We start from the raw sequence: 24,666 nt of genomic DNA, 5'->3' as shown, positions 1-24,666 counted from the left end.
GCATGTGAACAATGCATTGATCCTACATTAAAGTCAAAGAGATTCTATGTTCCTACAAGACCAGCTGGTGCTACTAACTTAGAGATGAAGAGTGTCTTGCAAGATGTATTATGAGATGTAGATTTGTCAAGTACATATGAAAGAAAAGCCTTAGTGTCTGGAAGTTGTACAAAGCCGATGGCTGAATACCAAAGCAAGAAAGAAACCAAATGAAATATTCACCTAATGCATGATTCTGGTTTTGTGATTGATTACATTCACATAATGGTGCATGAACCATCTACTGTACCACTATACATCTCCAAGTTCATATAGGGGTATTGCCGGTAGGTATCTTCATGCACACAGAGTTTGACAGAGCCTGTACGGCAGTGCAAAGAGACTATATGGCAGAGTACTAAGGGTAGCCTCACACAAGAACATTTACGGCTGCAAAATCTGCACCTGCCATGTGCAACTAATAGAACCCACTGATTTCAATGGGTTCTTTCATATGTGTTTTTTTTAACGCACACATTACGAACGTGGGGAAAACAATGCAATAAGCTCTATTTTAGGGCACAATTGTGCATCGAAAGCCCTCATCTGCACAAAATCGCACACAGAACCGCGCAATTCCATGGGGCTGAATAATATCCCTTGGGCTTACTAGGTCAGCTGACCCACCTACCGAGTCAGTTGACCCGCCTACAATGTCAGCTGACCCACTTACCAAGTAGGCTGACCCGCCTACTCAAACATGGTGCTGCCGGGATCATGCCGATGTGAATGGTCCAGGCAGCACAATAAAGTACAGTAAAATGCACCGATACAATCGCAATAGTCCGCGATCATGGGCCCTGTATAGCGCATAAACACCTTGCAATAGTGAGCATATATGCGCTTACGCCCTTGTGTGGCTGCCTTAGAGGAGATGTTCAGTTTTTGCATACAACCGTAAAGATTGTATATCGTGTGCATGAGCCCTTACAGAGAGGGAGGCTAGAGAGAATAAGTGGAGAAATGTCTTGAAGTTGCCTAGCGGTCTGTTTCCATGAAGTTTCAGCACTGATGTTTTTTTTTATTTTTTTTAGTCCCATTTACAGATTTTGGAGCAAAGTTGCAATGCACAAAAAGTTTATTTCAAGCAACAGACGTTGTGCCACACATTGGCCGGGAATCCTTGTCCCGTTGTCACTATAACTGCCATGCCAAAGTCAAGCTCTCAGAAGCACAGGGACGAGTTATGTAAGTGACAAGCAAAAGATATTTTGTGTATATTTCATTGACTAAACCACAGTTAGATGTGAGATTCTTGTTAAACAGTAAATATTAGCAGCAGTACCTCGGTTCACAACCAAGTAATATAATCCTGAGTTATTGGTAAAATACAGTGGAGGACAAGATGTCCATAAAGAGACATGAAAATCGGTGAATATATAGTGTAACATAAAACGATATGACTAAAACATGAATGTGTTGCATAGACGAGGAACACAGCAACCCAATTGGGTGTTATAAAGAATCTAGGCAGGAAAGTTCAGGATTTCCATTGTTTATTTGACCAATATTGGAATGTATTGTCTTCAGCCAAGAGCAAATTATATAGCGTGTGGTTATTAAATGTATTAATCACTTTGTAGAAGGATTGGATGTCTGGGGATTTCAATTTGGTTACAGTAGGCTGACTTGCAGCAGGAGGGCTCCATGAATTTGAGAAGTACATTTGGCATAGACGTATGCTGTTTTTGTTAGCATACCTTTTATTTTCACATAAAAGAGTAGTCTATTGACTACTACTGATCTATTCCAGGCAGAGGAATATAGTATACTACACAAAATACATCCTTTTACTACCGGGTTCTATGTGCAACAAATGTCTCTGCATGCTTATATAGTGATATACTTCATAGGCTTTCATCAGAAGTTTACACCAGGAAATCCTCCTCAAGTAGCATGAAAATTAAACTAAACTGCATTCAGGTAAAGGAGAGCCAACACCAGTTAATGGTAAAGTCCCCTGGTGCAAGCACTCAGTCATGACTGACTCCTAGTGTTAGCAGGGTGGTTTGCCATTGCCTTCCCCAGTTGTCTTTTACTCGTTACTAGAGATGAGCGAACGTGTTCTTCCGAGCTTGATATTCGTGCGAATATTAGGGTGTTCGGTATGTTCGTTATCCGTAACGAACACCATGCGGTGTCCGGGTTACTTTAAAGGAGATGTCCCGAGGCAGCAAGTGGGTCTATACACTTCTGTATGGCCATAATAATGCACTTTGTAATGTACATTGTGCATTAATTATGAGCCATACAGAAGTTATAAAAAGTTTTATACTTACCTGCTCCGTTGCTGGCGTCCTCGTCTCCATGGTGCCGACTAATTTTCGCCCTCCGATGGCCAAATTAGCCGCGCTTGCGCAGTCCGGGTCTTCTCCTCTTCTCTATGGGGCTCCGTGTAGCTCCGTGTAGCTCCGCCCCGTCACGTGCCGATTCCAGCCAATCAGGAGGCTGGAATCGGCAATGGACCGCACAGAAGCCCTGCGGTCCATGAAGACAGAGGATCCCGGCGGCCATCTTCAGCAGGTGAGTATGAAGACGCCGGACCGCCGGGATTCAGGTAAGCGCTGTGCGGGTGGTTTTTTTAACCCCTGCATCGGGGTTGTCTCGCGCCGAACGGGGGGGGGGTTTAAAAAAAAAAAAAAAACCCGTTTCGGCGCGGGACAACCCCTTTAACTTTCTTCCCTGAGACGTTAGCGCTTTTTTTTGGCCAATATAAAGACAGGGAAGGCATTACAACTTCCCCCTGCAACGTTTAAGCCCTATACCACCCCCCTGCTGTGAGTGGCTGGGGAGATAAGGTGTCCGCCTGATATAAAAGTCTGCCCCTCCCGCGGTTCGCTATGGATGCATTCTATATGCGCTCAATGGGGCCAGCGGCAGCAGCGCTGACCCCATTGAGAACATATAGAAGACAAATCCTTCTTCTCTGGCACAGCTGTAACAGCTGTAGCAGAGAAGAACGATGTTTGCCCATTGAATTCAATGGAGCGGCAATACAGCATGTTCCACTGAATGCAATGGGCTGCCGGCGATCGCAGGATGAATGGTCGGAAAGGGGTTAAATATATAACCCCTTTCCTGCAATTCATCCAGAAATGTGTTACACTAAAAATATATACCGGCGTATAAGGCGACGGGGCGTATAAGACGACCCCCCAACTGTCACCTTATACGCCGGTAATACAGTGGAGCAAAGAATAAAAATCATTACTTACGTTTTTAGATGATCTGCGGCGCTCCTGCAGGCTGTCACTCCCTCCTGGTCCACGGCAGACAAGCTTTCTCTATGAAAGGCTTTAAATCCCTGCCTCCAGAAAGACACGTGCCTTCAGCCAATCACAGCCAATGACAATGATGTCATTGAATGGCTGTGATTGGCTGTGTTTCTGGAGGCGGGGATTTCAAGGCTTGAAATCCCCGCCTCCAGAAACACAGCCAATCACAGCCATTCAATGACATCATTGTCATTGGCTGTGATTGGCTGAAGGCACGTGTCTTTCTGGAGGCAGGGATTTAAAGCCTTTCATAGAGAAAGCTTGTCTGCCGTGGATTAGGAGGGAGTGACAGCCTGCAGGAGCGCCGCAGATCATCTAAAAACGTAAGTAATGATTTTTATTCTTTGCTCCACTGTATTACCGGCGTATAAGGTGACAGTTGGGGGGTCGTCTTATACGCCCGGTCGCCTTATACGCCGGTATATATTTTTAGTGTAACACATTTCTGGATGAATTGCAGGAAAGGGGTTATATATTTAACCCCTTTCCGACCATTCATCCTGCGATCGCGGGCAGCCCATTGCATTCAGTGGAACCTGCTGTATTGCCGCTCCATTGAATTCAATGGGCAAACATCGTTCTTCTCTGCTACAGCTGTTACAGCTGTGTCAGAGGAGAACGATCTTTATGCTGACAGTGGGGGGGGGGGCACTCTTGCCGCTATTGTGGCTTAATAGTGGGACCTGTGAACTTGAGATGCAGCCCACCATGTAGCCCCTCGCCTGCCCTATCCGTCACTGTGTCATTCCCATCACTTTCTTGAATTGCCCAGATTTTCACACATGAAAACCTTAGCGAGCATCGGCGAAATACAAAAATGCTCTGGTCGCCCATTGACTTCAATGGGGTTCGTTGTTCGAAACGAACCCTCGAGCATCGCGGGAAGTTCGTTCCGAATAACGAACACCCGAACATTTTGGTGTTCGCTCATCTCTACTCGTTACTCATTTTACCAACCTTAGAAGGATAAGTCAACCTTAAGCCGGCTACCTGAACCAAGCAGGGATCGAACCCACAACGTTCAGGTTGTCAGTGAGAACTTAGAACTGCATTTCTGCTGCGTTAGCACTCTGCGCCACACAACACCGAATTTATAGTAGTTACACAGTTAATAGCAGTAGGGTTGGACAATCTCATTAAATAAGAAGGAGAACCAATTATTATTCTGTGCCTCAATTCTAAATATAATCAGGTGTCAAGAGGGGTACAGTTTCTCCCTGTGGAGAATGCCTAGTAGGCATGATGAGACTTCTAAGGTCATGCAATGCTTCTCTGGGAAATTTGGTATGCAAATTGGAGATAGTACAATGCTTCTGCAGCTCCATCTATTGAGAGGGAGCTTCCCTATAAGTAACAGGCAGTGTAATATCACTGGGTTAGCTTTTCCTCCTGGATAAGACTCTAGTCTTGCCTTTTAGAAAGTCAAACATTGACTTTGGGAAGCGGCCTTCCATGCTGCAGAGGCATTTCACCATCTATTTGCATATAATTTGGTGTAGAATGCACAATCTTATCTGAGGTCTGATACAATGCAGTTGAGATTTGCATAATTTTTTAGAGGGATTGATGAAATTGGAGGTTCTTAAAGGGGCACTCCCATCTTGGGAATCTTATTTCCATGTGTTCAAAATTGCAAAACAATGCACTCATTCATGCAATGTTTTTTTTTCCAATATCTCACTTTCCCAGATATTGCAGCTATTAATTCTTCTGTCTTATGGTTGTATACAGCGTGTTGCCAGGGAAACAGACCACTTTTTCTATGGAAAGAAATAACCATTGTGCTCTACTATTTCTTTCCATAGAAGAGGTGGTCTGTTACCTTGGCAACAAGCAGTAAACAACCAGAGGGCAGAGGAATCAATAGCGGCAATGTCTGGAGAACGGAGCATTTTGGTAATAAACATCTTATGGTTGAGTACATTGTTTTGTGATTTAGAACATATTGAAATAGAATTCCCAACATGGGAACACCCCTTTAACATCTTAACGACACGAGATGTAAATTTACATGTGTTTTTGCGCCATAAAAATTTGAGTGCACAAAACACAGAGAATAGAATTAATTGATTTCAATGGGTTTGTTCTCATTCCCTTTTTATGTGTGGGGAAAAAATTAGGAACTGCCCTATTTTCTTGTGTATTTGTGCACCAAAGTGTCCCGTAGAAGTCTATTGGAGGTGCGCAAATACATACAAAATACATAAGAGCATGCACAAAACATTGCACAATTCCATAAAAAAGAGAACACATCTGGACTTCATTTGTCTAAATAGCCCTTTAAATCAAGGTGGGGGTGTATTGCGTGCACATATGATCAGGTCCTGTGTGCGCACATATGCGTCATCAGCCTCATTCACAGCGCAAACACATTGGGCTGAGGTGAGCGTATTTGCAAATATGCTTATCTAGAGCTGCCCTAAGGGCAATCGCACACGGGTGTAAGCAAATATACACTCACAATCGCGAGATGTACATGCTCTATGCGGTGCGCACAATCACTGGCCAATGCACACAAATCGGTGCATTTTACTGTATTTTATTGCACTGCCGGTACCGCTCACATCGGTGCGGTCCCACCATGTTTGAGTAGGCGGGACAGCCTACTTAGTAGGTGCAGCAACCTTCTGAGTAGGCGGGTCAGCTTAATCAGTAAGCAGGTCAGCTGATTTGTAGGCGAGGTGGCACCGTTTAACCCCATGAAATCGTGCAGTTCTGTGCATGATTTCATGCAGAATAGGGTCTTCGGTGCGCAATTGCGCCCGAAAATAGAGCATGTCACGTTTTTTTCCCTGCGCTGCAAAAAACACGTGTGAAAGAACCCACTGAAAACATGGATTCTATATTCTGTGCATTGCGGGTGCACTTTTTGTGGCCATAATTGCGCTCATGTGAGTATGCCGTTAGTCTATAACGATGATAACACATAGGCTGGCCTAGTAGCTATGTACACAAAGCACCATGATATTTTCAAACCAGACTGTTTGCAACGTTGCTTCCTTTTATTTTTGCTGCTTTGGAGTAATAAAGAACGGCTGCAAACGAGCCCATACTCTATATATGTATGCAGACTGTACCAACTGGAATTTATTATGCCTGCTGTAAAAAATATTAGCCCTAACGTTGAGAAACTGGGATTATTTACCTCTAAAAGGTATTAAATAGCGATTAGCAGTAAATATGGCTCTTAATCATTTCCAGTTGAAAAAACAATGAAAGTCGGCAGCGCCGGTTACTAAATCACACATTTGCTCGGTAAATGCAACCCTAGTTTCTGTTCGTATTGGCCTGAGGTTTTTATTAGTCCTCTGCATGAACGTCTTGTGTTTCCTTGCATTACCTCCATTTTCATCTTGTGAATCCTTGCGTGCATTTGGCTCGTGTTTATACACCCCATATGTGTCATAGATTTGTAAAGCCTTGTTCGGAGACATGAAAGCACAGTGTGGGTCTATGTCTCATCAGCCGAAACAGTCGAGACTGACTTGTCAGTACAAATCTGCTACTTGCAGTGAGTGCAAAGACAAATACCGTGTGAGGTGAGGTTTCCTGAAGTTTATGGAGTTCTTATGATTGAGGGACTGGTGCATACTCTGACAAGCCTTTGTGAGTAATGATGATACTGTAGAATGAAGGCTTGGCGTTTTATCCATCACAGTGCTAGAATTGTGGTTGCCTTTGCCATTACATTATTAATTTTGCGCAGAATTAAATGCCAATATCTTTTCATTTGTGCAATTCAATCAGGTGGTCTTTTACATCTGATATGGGCTCAACATTGTAGTTACATTTAGGGCTTAAACATATGAACATGTTTTTCTCCCCTTATGCGGCCATGATAATCGTGGCCGCATAACGGGACAAAACGAAAACAATGATTTCAATGGATTTCAGTGGTTTCGTTTTCACTATCAGGATTCTCACCTGTTAACTGTACCGGACCTGACCTATCTTTCCCGCATGTAGTATTAATGTGCAGGAAAGATGGGGCAGCACTAGAGATGAGCGAACGTACTCGGATAAGCACTACTCGTCCGAGTAATGTGCTTTATCCGAGTACCTCTCCGCTCGTCCTGAAAGATTCGGGGCGCTCCGCTGCTGACAGGTGAGTTGCGGCGGGGAGCAGGGCAGAGCGGGTGGGAGAGAAGGAGAGAAAGATCTCCCCTCCGTTCCTCCCCGCTCTCCCCTGCAGCTCCCCGCTCCGCAGCGCGTCCCGAATCTTTCAGCCTCTGATTGGCTGGAATCGGCACATGTGACGGGGGCGGGGGCGGAGCTTCGCGATGACGCGTACAAGGGGGCGGAGCCAAAATGCCGGTGATGCCGAGCCAAGCCGAATGGAGAAGATAGATCTGCGCAAGCGCGTCTAAAAAAGCAAGAAGACACCGAAGTTAGACGGAGCCATGGCAACGGGGACGCCAGCAACGGAGCAGGTAAGTGAATAACTTCTGTATGGCTCATATTTAATGCACGATGTATATTACAAAGTGCATTAATATGGCCATACAGAAGTGCTTAACCCCACTTGCTTTCGCGAGACAACCCCTTTAAGGCTCTCCAGCGGTTCTTAGGTTTTGCAAATTTTTACTGCAAATTCATTAGGAACTACTCGGTTATTGCTCAACCCCTGACCAATCTGACTAAGAAGGGGGCCGACTTGGTAAAGTGGTCGCCTGCAGCCCTTGAGGCCTTTAGTCATCTAAAAAGGGCATTTACGATTGCCCCGGTGCTAATACAGCCGGACGCACGACTACCCTTTTTCATTGAGGTAGATGTGTCTGAGGTGGGGACAGGAGCAGTATTGTCGCAGGAAGTCAGTGGGAGATCTGGGTATAGCCCATGCGCGTTCTTCTCGCGGAAGTTTAATTCAGCAGAATGCAACTATGACGTGGGTAACCGTGAATTACTGGCTATTAAATGGGCTTTGGAAGAGTGGCGACACCATCTTGAGGGTGCTAGACACCCAATTACCGTGTATACTGATCACAAGAATCTGGTATATCTCGCCAATGCTAAAAGACTCACAACTCGTCAAGCCAGGTGGGCGTTGTTCTTCGCCAGGTTTAATTTCGTCGTGACATATATCCCAGGTGAGAAGAACGTGAAGGCGGACGCCCTGTCACGGAGTTTCGGGGTGCCGGAAAGTGAGACTATGACTCCCGAGAATATCTTGGCACCTGGCGTGGTGGTGGCAGCTGTAGAGTCCAATTTCATCCCCCAACTACAGAATGCTCAGCAGGACGCTCCTTCGGGGGTGCCAGAGGGCAGATGGTTTGTGCCAGAGACCTTACGTCTTCGAGTCATGGATGAATCTCACTCGTCAGTTCTCGCAGGGCATCCAGGGTTTCAGGGAACCCTGGATCTTTGTTCCAGACACTTCTGGTGGCCAGGCATGTCTCAGCAGATCCGCAGCTTTGTTAGGGGATGCTCGATCTGTGCTTGCAACAAGAGTCGGCGGAGTCCTCCGGAGGGTCCCCTCAGACCACTACCGGTTTCTTCCAGTCCATGGTCGCAGTTATCGGTAGATTTTATCACTGATCTACCAGAATCCCAGATGTGCACCACTATCTTAGTGGTGGTCGAACGGTTCTCAAAGATGGCACATTTTGTGGCGTTAAAGAAGCTACCTTCGGCAAAAGAATTTGCCAAGATTTTTGTAAAAGACATAATTCGCCTACATGGGGTTCCCCAAAATATTGTATCTGATCGCGGGGTTCAGTGTGTGTCGCAGTTTTGGCGTGCCTTCTGTAGAAACCAGGGAACGTCGCTTTCCTTCTCTTCAGCGTTCCACCCGCAAACCAATGGTCAGACTGAGCGGAAGAACCAAGATTTAGTGCAATATTTACGGTTGTTTGCTAGCGAAAAGGCTCATCAGTGAGCAGAGTTCCTGCCGTTGGCAGAGTTTGCACTAAACAACCGCCCTTGTTCTTCCACTGGGGTATCTGCATTCTTTTGTGTATACGGTCAGCATCCTCGCTTCCTTACAGCAATCCCTACTCCTTCGGTCTGTCCTGCAGCGGATGTCGCCACAGATACGCTTCAGGGAGTATGGAAAGAGGTGCAGAAAAACTTGGAAGCAACGGGGACTCGTATGCAGTTGCGTAGTGGGAAGAGTCTGTCTGTATCTGAACCTAACAGTGTGGGACAGAAGGTATATCTGTCTTCTAGAAATCTCAAATTGAGGGTCCCATCCTTGAAGCTAGCGCCACGTTACGTGGGTCCGTTTGTCATCACACGTGTAGTGAACCCGCTCGTCTACGAACTGGATTTGCCAGCCACATGGAGGGTTCACAGGGTGTTCCATAAGTCTTTATTGAAACCTTTTGTCCCTTCGGTGATGTCCATCTCTGGTCCCCCGCCGCCCACCCTGGTCCGAGATGAAGTTGAATACGAGGTCCAGGAGATCCTGGATTCTCGTCGGTGTTGAGGAACCCTACAATATTTGGTGGCCTGGAAGGGTTTTGGACCAGAAGATCATTCCTGGGTAGCCGCACGTGATGTTCACGCTCCCCTGTTGGTACAGCGCTTTCACTGCCGGTTTCCGGATAAGCCTGGTCGAGTTTCCGGGGGCCTGGAGGTCCCTTGTCATAGGGAGGGGTAATGTTGCCATGCAGGGTGGCGCAGGGTCCCGCGGTCAGCGTGTGCCGCTCTGGCGTCGGCTCCAGCATCCTGGAGCTCTGACATCGGGGCTCTCCCGGTGACGTGGAGCGGCTGGTGTGCAGCGACGTGGGCGTATCCGCCCGTAGGGCGCCGCCCGCACTCCTCCACCTCTCTTGTGCAGTAGGGGAGGAGCTGGCTCCTCCCATTCTCTGCCCCTGGGGCGGACTCTTGTAGTTAAAAGGCTGGCAGTGTCCTGAGCTCACTGCCAGTTATTGGTTCTGTCAGCATCTAGTTAGCCTGTCTGCAGCTAGTCTCAGCCAGCTCCTAGTTGCTTGTCAGCTTCCTCCAGCTTGTCTGTTTCTGTTAGGTCATTTCCATCTGCCTTCCCTGTCGGCACTCTGTCCCCCATCAGGTAGTTCCATCTAGGTAGCCGCCAGGTCCCTAGCCATTGCAGGGACCGCCGCCCAGTTGTCCGCCTGGGGTTAGCCAGGTTGAGGCAAGTAGGCAGGGACAGTGGGGTGCGGTGAGTTCAGGGCATCCCATCTGGCGCTCGGGGGTCAGAGTGCCATAACAACATTCTGTCTCATAAGGTGGGCAATTTTAACAAAAAGAAATCAAGGGGAGGAAATACCATATGTACAGCCTGGGCAGCTACACAGGGACTTCTGTAACAAAAGGCGCCTGTAACCACCTTAAAAAGGGGTTGTCCCGCGGCAGCAAGTGGGTCTATACACTTCTGTATGGCCATAATAATGCACTTTGTAATGTACATTGTGCATTAATTATGAGCCATACAGAAGTTATAAAAAGTTTTTCACTTACCTGCTCCGTTGCTAGCGTCCTCGTTTCAATGGAGCCGTCTAATTTTCGCCGTCTAATGGCCAAATTAGACGCGCTTGCGCAGTCCGGGTCTTCTTCTCTTCTCAATGGGGCTCCGTGTAGCTCCGCCCCGTCACGTGCCGATTCCAGCCAATCAGGAGGCTGGAATCGGCAATGGACCGCACAGAAGAGCTGCGGTCCATGGAGGAAGAAGATCCCGGCGGCCATCTTCAACCGGTAAGTATAGAAGTCACCGGAGCGCGGGGATTCAGGTAAGCGCTGTGCTGTTTTTTTTTTAAGTCCCTGCATCGGGGTTGTCTCGCGCCGAACGGGGGGGGGGGTTTGAAAAAAAAAACAAAAACATTTCGGCGCGGGACAACCCCTTTAAATAAAAAGTCCTAGCACCTCCTGCTGTCTACTAGATTTCATAGTACTGCTCACAATTCTTGCCACTATATTGATAATTTTGCAAGGTAGAGGAGAAGCACCTTATTCGCAACAACTGGCCCAAATGCTTGCCTTCTTCCCCTGATAGAAGCAATGCACAGCTACTGTAATAACCCCTTAACTCCATAGGACAAAAGTTTACATTTATGTTACAAAGTGAGTTAAATGGTGCGGGAGACTACTGTGACTGATAGCCAACCTCCCAAGATCTAGGTAGATTTCTGCATGTAAAGGTTTCACAGATGTCTGATGGGTTGCCATGGCAACTGTATGCGAGATACTGATGTCCCGGCTTGCTATGGCTATGATCGTAATTGTAAGTGATAAGGCATTGCAGTACACAAGTATTGCAATGCATTATCATAGCGATCATATGGCCTTGTCAACGGGAAAAAAAACAAAAAACTATGGCTTTTGAAAAGTAGAGATGGAAATCCTCAACAAATCGTTAGGCCAAAATAGGCGATGCCCCATTAAGAGTTAATAGTAAAAATGAGTAACACAATCATGGGACAAGTTAAGTGTTTAGTACACTGCGTTTATTAAAGTTCTCTTGATTTCATTACCGGGGTAATGATTTTCAGAGTTGCAAAGCCTGAAATGTAAAATTTACTGTTCAATGAAAAGGAACTTTTTATTCTACGGAATAATTATATTTAACTTCAGTCACAGATGTTCCTTTTGAATTATGTACTCTCATCAACAAATTACATTTATCCATTTTGAGAATTACAAGAAATACAGCATTCTTACATGTCATATTGAAGTCTAGTAGGAAATGGGAATTATAATCATCATCACCAGTCAATCATCGCCATCAGCGATAAGGAAACATTGTCCTAGCAATGGAAAATAAGCGTAAGGGTGTTTTCACACGGGCGTATTTTTGGTTTATGTGCTCTGTGTGTGTGTGACTGTTTGCATACGGACAGCAAACTAACCCATTAAAGTCAACAATAGAGTTGAGTGAACATACTCTGCCAAGCTTGATGCTCGTTCGAGTATTAGCGTACTCGATGGTGCTCGTTACTCAAACGAGCATCAAGCCATGTTCGACCTTGCCACAGTTTTTGACTCCTCCCCAGTGTGACGTGCCTGTTTTGGCCTCTCCCTGCGGCGACGCAGCACGCGCCTTTGGCAAATTTTTGGTCTGGTAGGAGAGAGAAAGAGAGCGAGAGACGAACTTAGGAGAAAAAAAAAAGCTCGGCACCCGGCGTCCCACATACAAAAATGCTCGAGTCTCCCATTGTTGTCAATGGGGTTCGTTACTCGAGTAGAGCTCTCGAATTTTATGAAAAGCTCAACTCGAATAACGTGGACCCGAGCATTTGGGTGCTCGCTCATCTCTAGTCAACAAGGCTGTTCACATTTTCAGTTTTTTTCATGGGTCGATGGTCCATGTAAAGAAATCTCAATATGTCTTATTCTGGTCCATTTTCATGGACAAGAATCGCCCTTTCAAGTCATTGAGCACAAAAAATGTTGCTCAAGTTGGTTAAAATGTGAGTTTGCTCCTTTTTTTGCATGTGAGAAAAATGGATGACACACAGATGTAAAAAATAAATGCTCACATGCACAAGCATTGAAATCTGTCCATTTCTAATGGACTGAAATTACAAATGCCTATATGGATAAACTCTAAATGTCTGTTGCCACTTGACTTCACTATCTCCCACTGTCAAAATGAGTTGGTAGGTAAGGACTGCCAAACAAGATGGTCTAAAGCAGGGGTCCCCAACTCCAGTCCTCGGGGACCACCAACAGGTCATGTTTTCAGGATCTCCTATAGTAAGATCACCTGTGGCAATGTCTAAGGCACTGACAATAATTACATCACCTGTGCAATACTGAGGAGATCCTGAAAACATGACCTGTTAGCGGTCCCTGAGGACTGGAGTTGGGGAACACTGGTCTAAAGTGCTGAACTGCTGCTGACCCATGTCACAGGTCTCTCCCTAGCCAAGCAAGAAACCTACTGCACACTGTTGAGGGGCAAACACCCTGAAACAACTGTCTGTGTATGGATTCTGGCTTGGCTTTCAATTCACAGTCATTGTTACAAGGCTTGTATAAGGAGTCTAACATTGACTTGCAGGAAAGCTGCCTTCCAATAGGTGGCGCTGTAGAGGTATTGTTCCATCTCTATTATTTGCAAATTACCCAAAGGAGCATGAATGGCCTTATACGTCTGCTCGCTCACTCACCTTCCAGGTGCTCTCCTTAAGAAGTAAAGATACCCTTCGTGACCTACGTCACAGGCCTCTTACAGAGAAAAGGACAAGGTTGCGGATCCTTTGAGCATGGACTACAAATGTATTGCTGAAAGTAATGATGCGTTTCAGCGCTTTAATTGACTTTGAATTCCTGTCAGTGTGCATAAAGTGTTAATTAGCCATCTTGGTAAACTGGATGTCACTGTGTTAAAGTATTTACTAGCACAGAAAAGAAAAGAGCTGTCATGTTATTGAAGATAAAGAAAGTCACGAAGAACTGCGTTCAAAACTGTTTTTCTAAGACTGTTTTCAATTGTACTGCCGCATTCAAAAGTTCTAAAATGGTGGCCAGGAGATAGTTAATTTTATTCAAAATGGCGCCCAAGCATGCAAACGTTATTGTGCACTCATTTTCTTCCTGGAAAAGCCCACAAAAATTACTATTTTTAAAGTAGGGGGGCACCCATCCCCTTATTAGCACCAGATATCCCTCTAAAATTGGATCTTGCTGTCCCCACCTAACAGCTGGTGGCACCGTGGATCAGGGTTATCACACTTCCAAACCACTACCAGGTACTACCTGAGTCCAGCTGGTTTGCTGAACCTTCCTATAATTGTCCCCCCAAAGACATTTATTGCTTGTACTGTGACCTGTCATCCAGCCAACCTGCAAGACCAAACTTTATATACAGTGCAAAAAAACATAGTATATTCAAATATGAACATTGCCATAACCAATAAACAACTAAGAAGTCCTTCAGTAGACTTGCAGTCCAATTAAAGTAATGGGTAAAGGATAAAAAGTTAGTCCATAGGCTGTGAATGGAGGTTACACAGTTCACCTTGCTTACAAGCCACAGATATTAAATTTCTAAGAAATTGTTCAGGTTGACGCTGTCTTTTTTTCTCTATGAGCAGTGTGAATTTGTGCAGGTCTCCTTCTAGCCACAAGAGGTGCCAAATTATTGTAAAAGGTAGCATGACAGCAACTGGGGAATCACAAGGAACAACTATCCTACTAGGAGCTTGGAAGCAGAGCGAATTAATGTCAGGACCCTGTGTTAAATGGGTTTTCCAGAGAAATATTAGTGATGATGTACCCTCAGGACAGGTCATCAATAGTGGATTGGCCAGGGTCCAATGATCAAGACCCCGACCAATCAGCTGATCAGGCGCCCGCTGTCAGTACCACTGCACACATGGGGAGAAGAAGCTGCTGCCCTGAACCTTGTATAGTGAAGGCGCAGCTGTCATCAAATTCAATCGGAGCTGCATCTGCTGTTACAAGCACCGCTCACTACATATGGGTCGGGGCAGAAGCTTCCACACCATATCCCTGTGTATAGCTGTGCTGATCAGTTGAGCAATGGATCCCAGCAATCAAATATTAATGACCTATCCTGAGGATTATTTCCCTAGAAAGCCCCTTTTGGAGAGTGTCTCTCGATACTGTAGATATAGCTGCTAACTGTCAATGAGTTTTACTATATATTCATCAACAATACCCCTTTCTGCCCATTGACATTTGGTGCACATGTTTTTAGAAGAATAGCCTGGATGCGCCTGCTTGGAGTTTTCTGATAAGGCAGACTCCGCACTTCATATGTAGTGGCCTGGAACTTTTTCATTCAATCTTACTTCTGTACTTGAGCAGCCTGTATATACCTGGTTGGAGCTCTCTGATAGCACAAGCTCTGCTCTTATTAGTTAGTACTGTAGCCTGCAACTGTTTATTCCCTTCCACTGCTGGTGTAGTTAATAATTTAAAGAATAAGCTCAGCACATATCTAAACAAATCTGCTTTTACAAGTATGGTAAAAGCTATCTAATTTAGCTCTGTTTCAGACTAGTAACCCTCCTACCATCAAGATTCCCCATAGGTCAAAGCAGATAGATGAGGGAAGAAGAGATAAATCTTTACTTTAAAAGTTTGTCTTTACTTCTCTTGCTTGGACCTGCCCCTGTTTTTGTAAGACAGCATGATTGAATTAGTAATATTGTCCATATTTTCAATATTTCCCATATTATTTCTAATATTTGCAATATTTTTCATGGCATCTCTCATATTCTTAGTGATATCTCTTATATTATAATCTCTCATATTTTTATAACTATTTGTCAGATTATCATTTTTGCCTCCAATATCTTTACTAATATATGAAAAGTATTTTTTAAATTGGTATTAAAATATCAACACAACCTTCACCACCACAAACTGACAAGGCTTGTGGGTCGATACAACCTGGCTCACTACTGGTGAATAGTGATGCGTGAAGTTTTGAGGAATTCAGTATGTCCAGCTCAACGAATTTCAGCGAAAAGTTCAGTTCGGACCAAATTAGTTTGAACTGAATCAGAACTTTACCAAAACCTCTAAAACTGGTGTATAACATTCTCTAACAGCCAAAAACGTTCTATATAATACTCTTAGGTTACCTAGGAGTGTATCCACCATGTTTCCCCCAAAATAGGTCCTACACGAATAGTAAGACCTATCGGGTTTTTGGGGGAGCCTTGAAATATAAGGCCAGCCCGAAAATAGGACCTAGCTCAGTTGCTCCAAAAATAAAAAAAAATCAATACTCACCTGGTCCGCAGCGTCTGCATGGTCTGCGGCACCCCGATGGTCTCTGGCGGTGCTGCTGCAAACGGCTGAGTCCTCCCCGTCTGCCTGCTTAGCTTCTGCTGGTGACGGGGCTTTGAATACCCTGCCTCCAGCAAAGTGAGCCCTGTTATTGGATAATCTCAGCACCATCTGCCAATCACAGCTGGTGCTTGATGAGCCAATCACAGCCATTCAGTGGATGACATCACTTGCCGCAGCGCTGCAGGAGACTATCGGGACGCCGTGGACCAGGTTAGTATAAGCCCCCCTCCCGAAAATAGGACACTGTGCCCTTTTTGGGGCAAAAAATAATATAAGACAGTGTCTTATTTCTGGGGAAACACGGTAAGTACTTTTTAGCTTGTTTTAAGCAAAGTTAATGAAGAGAAAGAAGAAAAAAGGAGGAAAAAGAAGCAAGAAAATGGAAAAAGTTTTCTTTTTTTTAGCCTTCTTCCTTGTCCTTCTTTTTCCTTCTTCTTTGCACTGAACCAAATTTTAAGAGAAGTTTGACCCAAAACAGGGTACAAATGTTTGAGTTCACTCAACACTACTGGTAAATGGAATGGTGGATTTTGACAGAGATTGGGATAGAGTTCTATTTTTTCCTCTTCTTCGCTTTCATTTTCTCTGTCCTTCTCAATGGGTGGGAAGGGGGTTTAACGTACTCTTCTTCTTTTGTATATTATTTTAAATAGTTGTTTTGTGTTTTAATAGTATACATTTGTACCTTTTTTGGAAAAAATTATCTCCCATAATCTTAGTAGTATCTCCTATAGTCTAAGTTGCATCTCTCATAGTCTTAGTAATACCATCCACATTTTAGTAATATTTCTTAGATTCTTAGTAATATCTTCCATATTCTTAGCATTGTTTCCCATAGTTTTCTTAAAGGTTTTGGCTGATGATTGTAGTAGCGGAGAATGTTATTGCTTTACTTCTTTCCTCAGACAGCAGGATAACTAGCTACACTCCCGATAGCCGTAATAATAAATCCAATGTGAGAATGTTGCTGTTTGATAAACCTGTGTCACCGCATGCTTAGAAATTAAATGGACTCATTCACCCATAATGGCTTTTGCACTCAATTAGCAAACTGTATAATGAAGATTCTGACTTCTAAATATGCTTGCATAAAAAAAAAAGACTAAAACTGTGAAGGAACTCAAGAGAGAAAATATCAAAGGAGGCACTTGTGTTGGATATTGGAAATAATGATCCTGAAGAGAATGTACACAGTTTAATTAAGCACATTGATTAAATCAATATGATTCAACTGCTTAGTGCTCGAATCATCTTAATCTCATTAAAAGTAATTCAGGCCTCAATAATTGATTAATAATGCATTATAGTTTATGAATTATTGACTTCAAGTTATTATAATTGTGCCTCTATCTGCACGCTAGCTACAGTAATGCGGAATGTTAATTACGCAGGCCAGAACTTGTGTTGGAGTAACTTTTCAAAGGAAAACATGACATATTTTTTTCAGTGAAGGACAACTCAGATTTTGTAACTGCTTTATCAGACCATTTCAAAGCGTAATCATTGCTTTATGCTTTTTTTGATGAGCGGGGTAGTACAAGCATCTTAACACTCTAATTGTACTAATTGATTTGGAAGGAAGATTCACTTGTGTGAATATTGATCCAAGAGATTTGACTTCAGATAATAAGGCCTTTCAAAGCCATCTTAATAACACGTTAATATGCTCTGTGGCTCGCAGCTCAAGATGTGTTCCGACTTTCAAAGACATTCTAATTGTGAGAAGGACAGATTTTCTGTGAGATCACTAGGCAAGGGCAGTCCTCTATTTTAGGATAATGTGCTTTTCTGTGAAGTGCTCTGAACCCCTGTGGTATCGTATTTTGATGTAGATTAATGAGTGTTTATCACTAGCTAGTTTTAGTTAGTGATCATAAGTTTTTATGTAATTGGTTTCTTTACACAGGAACAAAAAAACATACAATTTTTTGGTTACTTTGTGACATCCTGCAACTTTTAGGCTGGGTTCACACAGGGCGGATTTGCCGCGGTTTTGCCGAGGATTGCCGTTGTATATCCGCACTGCGGCAAATCCGCTGCGTTTGCAGTGCAATGCAGCACAAATGAGATTTGCCAAAAAGCTGTTCTCACAGTGCGGAAATGCAACTGCAGCGCGGTTTTCAAAGATGCAGCATGTTCATTCTACGGTCTTTTCCGCAGCGCTTTTTTGTCCATAGACCTCTATGGACGCAGCCAAATATGCGGCAAATAGTAAAAAAGCGCTGCGGAAAAAAACGCTTGCGGATTTTTCCGCACGAAAATCCGCAGAAAAATCCGCATGCCCAAATCAACCTTTGAAGCGGTTTTGCCGTAGAAGCAGTTCTTCTGCGGCAAATCCGCCCTGTGTGAGCCCAGCCTTAGGGTGCGTTCACACGAACGTATATCGGCTCGGTTTTCACGCTGAGCCGATATACGTCGTCCTCATGTGCAGGGGGGGGGAGGCTGGAAGAGCCCAGGAGCAGGAACTGAGCTCCCGCCCCCTCTCTGCCTCCTCCCCACCCCCTCTCCGCCCCTCTGCACTATTTGCAATGAGAGGAGGTGAGACGGGGGCGGGGCTAAGTGACATGAATTAGCCCTGCCCCCGTCCCGCCTCTCCCCATTGCAAATAGTGCAGAGGGGCGGAGAGGAGGCAGAGAGGGGGCGGGAGCTCAGTTCCTGCTCCTGGGCTCTTCCAGCCTCCCCCCCCCTGCACACGAGGACGACGTATATCAGCTCGGCGTGAAAACCGAGCCGATATACGTTCGTGGGAATGCACCCTAAGGCTGCCTTGAAATGGACCGTACTCACTGTGGGCTTTCTTCAGCGGAAAACCTGCAGCAGATATGCAGAAAACTCTAGTGACCAAATCTGTACGTAAATGGTGCGGATTTAGACATGGTTTCAGTGGCGGATTTACTGTGGATTTTAATCTTTGTGTAGTCAAAGGTTGAAATGTACAGCATAAATCTGTAACATAAATGGGCATATATTGCAGATTTGTTGCAGAAAGTTTTTACACCATGTGATGAAGTTTTTTTTTAATTTTCTCTACATTCCTTGTACTGCAAATTTTGCACATTTTTGGCAGCAATTCCTGCAACAGATATTCAACAGTATTTCTGCTATGTGTGAAGACAGCCTTAGAATTCTTCTAAATAGAATGATTGTTGGGTGCTTATGCTCCCAAAGGTCGTTCTAGCGATTATCGCTCCTGTGCGTTCACACAGGAGCGAGGATTTATCAGTAAATGGAGGTGAAGCGGGCTGGAGACCCTTGTCCCTGTACTTCTCACTGGCACCCTGGTGTTATCCTCCACAGTTGGGACCTCTCGTTGCCTAGGTCTCCAATTGTATGTAATACAGCTAAACTGATGAAGTGGTTTTGTTCCGCGTTTTCTTATGCCGGCTGTCTGCTACACCAATTAAAGGAGAAATTTTCATCCAGTTGCTATTTGATTATTTAAATAATTTGTAGAGAGGTGCACCAAGCCACCCATTTTTGCACTCCTCTATACGCTCCAGCCCACTTAGGTGATACGTTCGGTGATCGGCAGCACCTCCAGATTCTCTGGCACACTTCTAACCATCACGGCCCTGGTCTTCAGTATTTGGCCATTTATATTCTACTGGTTTTTGCTTCATCCCCTTCTTTCCATTTTGCATCTATTCATAGAAGAATGACTGTCTGTTTACAAAGGCCAATTAGCATCTGATTTTTATGGCTGCCTAAACTGAAGAACGAACAAAAAGTGAGCAAATTATTGCCATTCAGCCGCTGGCAGCATTTACACTGGATGATTACCGTTTAGGTTCTCATGATCCAACAAGAATCTGAATGATAATCGTTGTATGTAAAAGGGCCTTCAGGCTATCTTCACACTACTGTTTCTACTGTGGATTTGCATTTAAGTAGCTTTGGATGTAAAAATGGATTTAGCCCTTTTCAATGAGCAAAATCATGTGGCGTGCGGATTTCGTATAGAACCCATGTCAAAAAGTGACACATCACTTCTTTTTTTCTGTAGACAGATTTCAAATCTTTGCCATATACACTACTGCACACATTCTATTAAAATGAATGCTATACTTGTGAAATTTAATGTGGAATTGGTGGCAAATCTGTCACCAAACCCGCAGTGTGGACAGGTCCTTATTAAGGCCTCATTCACACGAGCATGCTTCTAAAAGAACCAATGGGTTCCCACAGAAGGGTTCATATGCACGGAATTTGAAGCGCAAAACAGTGTGCACCTAAAAAAGATAGGACATAGGTGCGCGCTTTGTAGGAGTTTCCATTGACTCCTATGGGAGCAGGAGTTAATGGAAACTCCTGTGCATGGAATAGATTTCCCACTACTTACAGTAGGACACTTAAAAGGTGCTTCTCGCCAGAAGCACCTTTTAAATATCACACTGTTAACTCCTTTGTGCCCACCGGAATGAGGGGACTCCACGTGGGTTCCATTAATCCCCGCGAGGAGTCCCCTTTTCACTGAACACTGTGACAGCACTGTTACAGTGTTCAGTAATGAGGGGTCTGCAGCGGGGATAAAAGATTCCCCTTCCACAGCTGTCACAGCCGTGGAAGAGAAGCGCGATCCTATTGCTTTACCCTGAAAATCATCTCTAGCTGTAGAAAAAAAATAAAAAAATAATTTAACTCACTTAGAAGCACTGTCTGATTCTTCTCCCCATCCCCGGCAGTCTTCTTCTGTATTCTGGTGGCTGGGGATTGAAAAATCTCCACCTCCAGAAAGCGCTTCCTCTGATTGGCTGAGAGCTGTGACCAATTAGAGGCAGCACTCAGCTGTCATTCAGTGGCTGAGCGCTGTCTCTAATTGGTCACATCGCTCAGCCAATCAAAGGCGGGGATTTTTAAATTCCCGGCCAGAAGAAATGTATCAGAAGAGTGCCGGGGAGCGGGGAGAAGAAACGCCGGAGAAAGCGCTGCATGGTGATGTATAATTTTTTGTTTTTTCCAGCAGCTTGGGCTTATTTTCAGGGAAGGGCTTATATTTCAAGCCCTTCCCTGAAAATCCTGGTGGGGGTTGCCTTCATTCCATTGCTTTCAATGGGGCGGCAGCAGCGCCGGCCCAATTGAAAGCAATGGGATAGCATTGTGGTCCTCTGCCACAGCTGTGACAGCTGTGTCACGGGATTCCTTCATCCCTGCTGCAGTCCCCTCATCACTGAATACTGTGACAGTGTTCAGTGATGAGGGGACCTTTGTTGAGCAGCTGCGCTTCTCCAAGCACAACTGCTCCAGTGAACAGGCATATGAAACCTTGCCCGTTCACAGGTTTTCTGCTCATGTGCGCAGTGCTTTTTTTCCGCGCACATAGGCACAGAAAAAAGCACGCTCATCTGAATAAGGCCTAAACGAGTATTTTTTTTTCTTTATTTGATTTCTTGGAGGCAGTGGATTTGCACTACCCCACTTAGTTCTACAAAACAAAAATCTTACCCAATTTTCTATTGCAATACTACAAATAAATCACCACCGGACATGCACACAGAAAGTTCTCTCAGACTCACAAAGAAAACCTTAGGTTTTTTTAATCCGCTATGCACTCTGAAAACTTACACTTCAGAGGTAGCAGTTGCACCCGGGCCCATGTACTTAAGGTGGGGGGCAGATGTCCTCTCTACCACATAAGAAGAATCACAGATTGCATGCGGTAGACAAAGAATGCTATTACAGATTTTGTACTAAGGCTCAGGAACTTTTTAAGTTATGCCTCTGGACCATTGTTTGGTATCAATATACCTATATTGTTTAGTCCTGAGTAACCTGTTCAGTGTTAAAACTCTAGGGGCTTTCATGTATCCTGTTAATTCTCACAATGCTTATTTTTATATACTAAACACCTCCTGCTTGGAAGGCATCTCTATTAACTAGAACCGTTTCAAGTATAGTTCTCTGCTATGGAGAGTCACTAATGTCCATTGAAAATAATGGACACCATTGAATTTTAATGGCTGCATTGTGCAGATTCCATTTCTTTTCATTGCTACTGAATGTAAAATGAGCAGTTATACAGCTTTTGGCTCCTAACAGCAGCTGATTGTGAGAAAGCCCAACAGCAGGACCCCTGGTAATGAGGGCACATTCATCTGTTCTATCCATTAACAGTGTTCATCAATGATTTGAACTACACTGTGTGAAGGCAAGAGCAGAGATCATTGTTACATCGATTGCATTAGTATACATTATAAATGTGCATTTCATATGTACATTTTATATATGGGCGCATTATATGCAGGGTTGCCAACCATCCGTAAATTCCTAGACAGTCCCGAAAAATAGGGCACTTTTTTCACTGTTCATAAAAAAGGATTTTTTTGAAGCTGGAGGATCTTTTGCAGGTTACCGCGATTGCAATGAATGCTAATAATGTGTTCATATCAGTATATTGCACTGTAGACATGTACTATGTGATGTACAATCTTTAGGATTTATCATGGTTTCCCAATGTGTCTGTTAACAAATGTCGTCTACCCATCATTTTTGGATGGGTCATCTACAAGCAAGAAAAAAATAAGGTGGGCCACCCTGATTATAGGTGAGGTTATATCTGAGCCCTGAGTTAATTTATAGGTGTTGTCCAAATTGTAAGAGCTCGAAACAACCCCTTTCCTATGCAGTAAAATAACAAGTAGTGATATACTCACCACTTCTTGCTATGTCCTGCAATTGTGCTTGTCCTCGGCTCCAAGCTCTGTTGACAGTTGTAGTCTTGCTTGGTTAACGGGATGCTACAGGGGCTGCAGCCAACAACTGCATTGGAAAGGGATTGTGCAGAGATCTTACAACTCGACAACCCCTTTAATAATGCTTTGGACCACAATTTTGCATCCTTTATATATTTTCTAAAGTAGATTTGAACGAGCATACTCGCTAAGGCAAACTACTCGAGCGAGTAGTGCCTTATGTGAGTACCTGCCCGCCCATCTCTAAAGATGCAGGGGGCGGGGAGCGGCGGGGGAGAGCGGGGAGGAACGGGGGGGGGGGGGGGGGGGGAGATCTCTCTATCCCCCGTTCCGCCCTGCTCACTCCTGCAACTCACCGCTCTCCCCCGCCGGCAGCCGAATCTTTAGAGACGAGCGGGCGGGTACTCACATAAGGCACTACTCGCTCGAGTAGTTTGCCTTAGCGAGTATGCTGGCTCATCTCTAATGCTAAGTTATCACTGTGGTGCACAAAACAATAATGCTCCATGAAATACAAAAAACCTCAGGAACATTGTAATAAACAATAAATGGACCGTCTTATTTTGGCAATCCCTTTTGTTAGAAAGGTCCTCTGATAATAAGCCGATCACAGAGTGTTGCACTTTCAAGTTCTCTAGAGATAAGCTGTAATTTGTGGAGGAATCCTGCTTCAAGTGTTCAGTTTTACTGCAGCACCTCCACAGGGGAAATAAAGCATTACACCGTTCCCATGGATATACTGTATCTTTTCTCCTCCTGGTTGAACTTGACAGACATGTCTTTTTTCAATTATACTATGTAACTATGAAAATCAATGACCTGTCAGTGTAATGCATGGATGTGCTTGGTCTAGCAGAGCAAAATATGCTCTTTGTAGCTGCTCTCTGATCTGGTCAATAGAGAATTCCCACATTGGGCATTTAACAATAGATTTTCTAAACATGCATACACTTTAAGGATGATATTGGCCACAAACACAGCCCTCTAAAGCAACATTGGCACTATGTAACCAGGAAAAATGGCAAACTGAAAATAAATCTATTAAGTTGCCAAGTCCAATAAACAGTTAAGGAGAATGGAGAGAAACTTAATTTTAGGCAGGAAAAGCAATATCTGTTATCCAAGATGAGTTGTATATTTCCTTGTTTTCCGCTGTGTCTCATCAGACCAATAAATCTGAATGCTTAGAGACAGGGGTGACCTAGGTTTCTCTGCCTTTGTTTCTGTTAAATTTTTCCCCAAAGGCCATTGCTTCCAGTAGGTGGGATGACAATACCCGCCATTTCTCTTTGCAGTTAATTAGGATATTGGAAAGGAAAATAACATTTTAGGAGGTGAAAGGAAGACTTGTGTCCATGAAAGCTATGTTACATTTATGTTATCAATAACTTCAGGATGCTAGTGAAAGATACAGCAAATTATACCTTAAAGGGGTTGTCTCGAGGCAACAGTGATTTTTTTTTTTTGCCCAGTCCCCCTTCTTAAGCATACATTACTATGCACCAGTGTAAATGGCTTTTAAAGCAGGTTTCTACTCACAGTTCTTGTGTTTCATCAACTTATAAAATGTTTCCCAAAGATGGCCGCCGGTCCTTTCCCAGGGATGCACTGCGGTTTTCTCCCATGGTGCACCACGGGTCTTCTCCCATGGTGCACCATGGGCTCTGTGCGTTCCATTGCCGATTCCAGCCTCCTGATTGGCTGGAATCAGCACACGTGATGGGGTGGAGCTACGCGATGACGCATAGAAGGGGCGGAGTCAGAACGCTGCTCGTGCCCGGACGAACCAGAAGAAGAAGACCCTTCTGCGCAAGCGTGTCTAAAAAAGCAAGCAGACAGCATAATTAGAAGCCATGGAGATGGGGACGCTAGCAACGGAGCAGGTAAGTGAATAACTTCTGTATGGCTCATATTTAATGCACGATGTATATTACAAAGTG

General features: G+C 44.3%; 1 protein-coding gene across 1 annotated transcript in view; it reads left to right on the top strand.

The window, feature by feature from the left end:
• AGBL1 (AGBL carboxypeptidase 1) overlaps positions 1-24,666 on the top strand; it is a 602,072-nt gene that overhangs the window by 155,295 nt on the left and 422,111 nt on the right. The window contains exon 18 of the mRNA XM_066589394.1: positions 1,074-1,227. Within this exon, the coding sequence (XP_066445491.1) occupies positions 1,074-1,227 (154 nt within the window). The remainder of the gene's footprint in view (positions 1-1,073; positions 1,228-24,666) is intronic.

Source organism: Eleutherodactylus coqui, chromosome 2 (genome assembly GCF_035609145.1).
Source record: "Eleutherodactylus coqui strain aEleCoq1 chromosome 2, aEleCoq1.hap1, whole genome shotgun sequence".
Classification (NCBI taxonomy): Eukaryota; Metazoa; Chordata; class Amphibia; order Anura; family Eleutherodactylidae; genus Eleutherodactylus; species Eleutherodactylus coqui.
This window is presented reverse-complemented; position numbering and strand designations above follow the sequence as displayed.